The sequence below is a fragment of the Tupaia chinensis genome, unplaced genomic scaffold, assembly GCF_000334495.1.
Source record: "Tupaia chinensis unplaced genomic scaffold, TupChi_1.0 Scaffold143644_1, whole genome shotgun sequence".
Classification (NCBI taxonomy): Eukaryota; Metazoa; Chordata; class Mammalia; order Scandentia; family Tupaiidae; genus Tupaia; species Tupaia belangeri.
The window spans coordinates 1322620-1326204 of record NW_006203492.1 but is presented as its reverse complement, the minus strand read 5'-3'; the positions used below and the strand labels follow the sequence as shown (position 1 = coordinate 1326204).

Below are 3585 nucleotides of genomic sequence, written 5' to 3'. Positions count from 1 at the left end.
GTCTGTGGGAGCAGAAGAGGCTCAGCTCCGGGCTGCTCGGAGCGGCCGCTCCTCCCCCAGGGTGAGGCCGATGGGGCCAGGCGAGCTCTGCCGTGTCAGGGCTGATGGCATCCGCAGTCGTCCTTGGGGACCGAGAGGGAGGCCGCCCGGTCAGCCGCGTCGGCTCTGGGCAGGTGGGCAGGCGGGAGCGTGGCTCTGAGCCGTGTGCTCTGAGCCGTGTGCTCGGCCTCCGCTCAGGCCCCCTGCAGCAGTGTTCGCGCGAATGGCAGACCCTCTGTCCTCCCGCAGGTGCCTGCCACCGTGATGGGCGGCCAGGCGAGCGCCCCCTGCCCCGGCTCCCCGCGCCCGGACTGCAGGAACCAGGACTGGATGTCACAGCTGTGCCCGCGGCTCTGGGACGTGCCCCTGCACCAATTGTCCATCCCAGGTGAGGGAACATGGATGCTGCTGGGGGGTCCGTCCGGGGTGCGGGGACGTTCCAGCAGGCCGTGCATGTGGGCACACACGTGTGCGCACACACACACGAGGACAGTGCATGCACACACCTGTCCTCTCTCGTCCACTCTGATACGACCGTGAAGGACTCGGGGCACCCCCGAACGCGAGGCATGGGGACACCTAGGCCTTCGGGGGCTGCACCCCCCTGGGCCGTCTGTCCTGCTCCTGGGAGGACTCCAGGCCCCTCCAGGTGCCTCGTGCCGTGTCCAGCCGTCTTCCTCCACCCAGTGCGTGTCAAGCGTTTTCCATGCTGGGCCCTCGTGCGGGGTCAACCGTGAGGTGGACAGGCCCTGCCAGCTGGGTCTGTGCCCCCAGCCCCACCTTGCTCGGCCCCGGGGGCTGCCGTGGACTGACGGAGCGAGGAGACGTGCCCGCTGCCTCCCAGGGAGGTGGGACTCGGGACCGAGCCCGCAGGGTGCACTGAGCTTCCTCCAGACGTGGGGCTCGCTGGTGCGCAGCCGCGTGGTCGGGGCCCTCACACACACAACAGCCAGTGTGGTCTAGTTTCAGTTTGTGTGTGTGCAAGACAGAGAGAGCACGCTCCCCAGGGCGTGGGCATGTCATCGTTCCGCCCTCCACTCCTGCAGCCCATCAGGATCCCAGGCACGCACACACACGCACACACGCACACACGCACATCTAGCATGTTTCCAGGCTGCCCAGCCCAGGGGCTCCGACTGCATCAGTGCTTCTAGCTGGACAGGTGACACGCCATCTGCACCAGAGGCTAGAGAGCCTTCTCGTCACCCCAGAGGAGACACCGCACCCGTTAGAAACCGCGGTGGTCTCTGGGGCCGGCAGGCGGAGTGGTGCTGAAGGCACTGCATCCCCACGTGACTCACTGCGGTTCGAGTCCCAGATCCGGCGGCATGAAAACCACACCGGGCACGTGTGCGTGCGTGCCCAACATCCCAAGAGGAGAACGGAGAAGGGAGTGTGGTGCGGCCATCCGCGAGGGTGGTTTCTTACTTTCCCTCTCTCTGTCCCTGCCTCTCTGCTCTCTGGCAAGTACATGTGCCCCATGGCAAAAACCTAAAAGAGCCCAACAGCAGCAATGCAGATCACTGTCGTCCCTCCCTCCCAAGCCCCAGTCACGGCAGGGCTTTATGTGTGGACAGCGTGGCATGCCCTGGCTGAGCCCGTGGGCTCGCGTGTTGGCATCTGTCACTGCGGTTCGTGTGTTCAGGTGCACCCACACTGTGGCCGGGGTCGGGCTGCTTCCTGTTCATGAGGCCTGGCCCACGACGGACCTGCTCCACACGAGGCCTGGCCCACAGAGAACCTGCCACGGGGCCACGCCAGGGCTGCTGTCTCAGCGGGGAGAGCGTTCTTACAGATGCAGGATGGCCCACGGCGAGGCTGACCACGTGCCAGAGAAGCTGGGCCTGACACTGAAAGTGGATGAGGGCCCGTACCCAGGCAGGGAGCGCGGGTCTGGGGGCTCTGCTCAGCGCTGCACATGTGTGTTCTGCGTGTGCGTCCATGCCCCCGGCGTGCAGCGTGAGGAGGCAGGCGAGCAGGTGGAAGGTGACCTTGCTGTTTCCTTCCAGGGAGCCACGACACCATGACCTACTGCCTGAACAGGAAGTCCCCCATCGCCCAGGACCAGCCCCGGCTGCTGCAGCTGCTGGCCAAGGTCCTGCCCTGCGTGACGCGCCCTGTGGTGCTGAAATGGTCCGTCACCCAGGTGAGCCCGGACAGCACGGGGTCTGAGAGCTTGCGGTGTGGCCATCCCCACTGGGGGGTCATTTCTCGCTTTCTGTCTCTCTGTCTCTCTCTGTCTCTCTGGTGAGAGTACACGCCCTATAGCAAAAACCTCTCCAAAACCAAACAAACAAAAATTATTTCGTTTAACTTTATTCATTCATTTATTTTAATTTCACCAGAGAAGGACAGAGCGAGAGAGAGAGAGAGAAGGAAAGTGAGAAAGCAAGCCAGGTCCGGGTCTCGAACCACAGTCAGCCATGTGGGATTCCACTGCCCTTAACTACCACGCCACCTGCCGGCCCCAAAGGAGGTTCTTGCCATAGGGCATATGTGCTCGCTGGGGAGAGACAGAGGGGAAATGAGAAATCACCCGCCACGGGAGATGGCCACGCCATGGTCCCTCCTCCTCCTCCATTCTCCTCTCTGGACCTTGGGCACACACATGCGCCTGGCGTGAGATTAAAGTCAGCGGGTCTGGGACTCAAACCGTGGTGGGCCATGTGGGAGTCCAGTGACGTAACCACTACGCCATCTGCTGGCCACCTTCTTTCACTTTCAGCGTTAGTATCTGTGCCTTTTCTATTATTATTATTACTTTTTTTGGAGAGTTTTTTTTCACTGTTGGGCGCGTGCGCTCGCCAGACAGAGAGAGACAGAGAGACAGAAAGCGAGAAATCACCCCCCAGGGAGGATGGCCAAGTCGCAATCCCTTCTCCTCCATTCTCCTCTCTGGATCTTGGGCACGCACGCACACGTGCCCGGGGTGAGTTTTAAGCCACCGGGTCCAGGACGCGAACCTCAGTCGACTACGTGGGAGTCCAGCGACATAGCCATTACGCTAACTGCTGGTTCCCCCTTTTCTATTATTTAAGGTGGGAGGGGAGCAGCATTTTCTTTTTCTTTGTTTTATTAACGCTTTGCTCCTTCAGAGAACCATTTTTTGCTCGGTTCCATAATAAGACTTTTCTTTCTCTATGATTATGACAACAGGTCACTTCCATCCCCTCTGTCCCTAAAGCAGTATTAGGGGCCAAGGCGCCTTTACAGGGATGCCCCCCCCCCCGCCCCGACCCGGCCTCGAACTGTCTTGCACCCTCCTGCACGGACGTGAGGTCCCGGACGCGGGTTCCAGGTGCCTACCAGCCCTGGGGGAGCCTGTCCTTGGGGCCGAGGCAGCTGCACTGGGCAGGCTCTCGCCCACTCCTGAGACCCCAGACCTAGGCCCGGCCAGCAGAGAGTGGCCTGCACCCCTGAGGTGGGACGACCACGGCCTGTGTCCTCAGGGGCTGAACGTCACGGAGCAGCTGGACACGGGCGTGCGGTACCTGGACCTGCGGGTGGCCCACATGCTGGAGGGATCCGAGAAGAACCTGCACTTCG

General features: G+C 62.1%; 1 protein-coding gene across 1 annotated transcript in view; it reads left to right on the top strand.

Annotated features, from left to right (window-relative positions):
• PLCXD1 (phosphatidylinositol specific phospholipase C X domain containing 1) overlaps positions 1-3585 on the top strand; it is a gene marked incomplete at its 3' end in the record, with an annotated part of 9659 nt that overhangs the window by 3342 nt on the left and 2732 nt on the right. Inside the window, 3 exon segments of the mRNA XM_014582520.2 lie at positions 289-427; positions 2049-2185; positions 3489-3585. Coding sequence (XP_014438006.1) covers positions 304-427; positions 2049-2185; positions 3489-3585 — 358 coding nt within the window.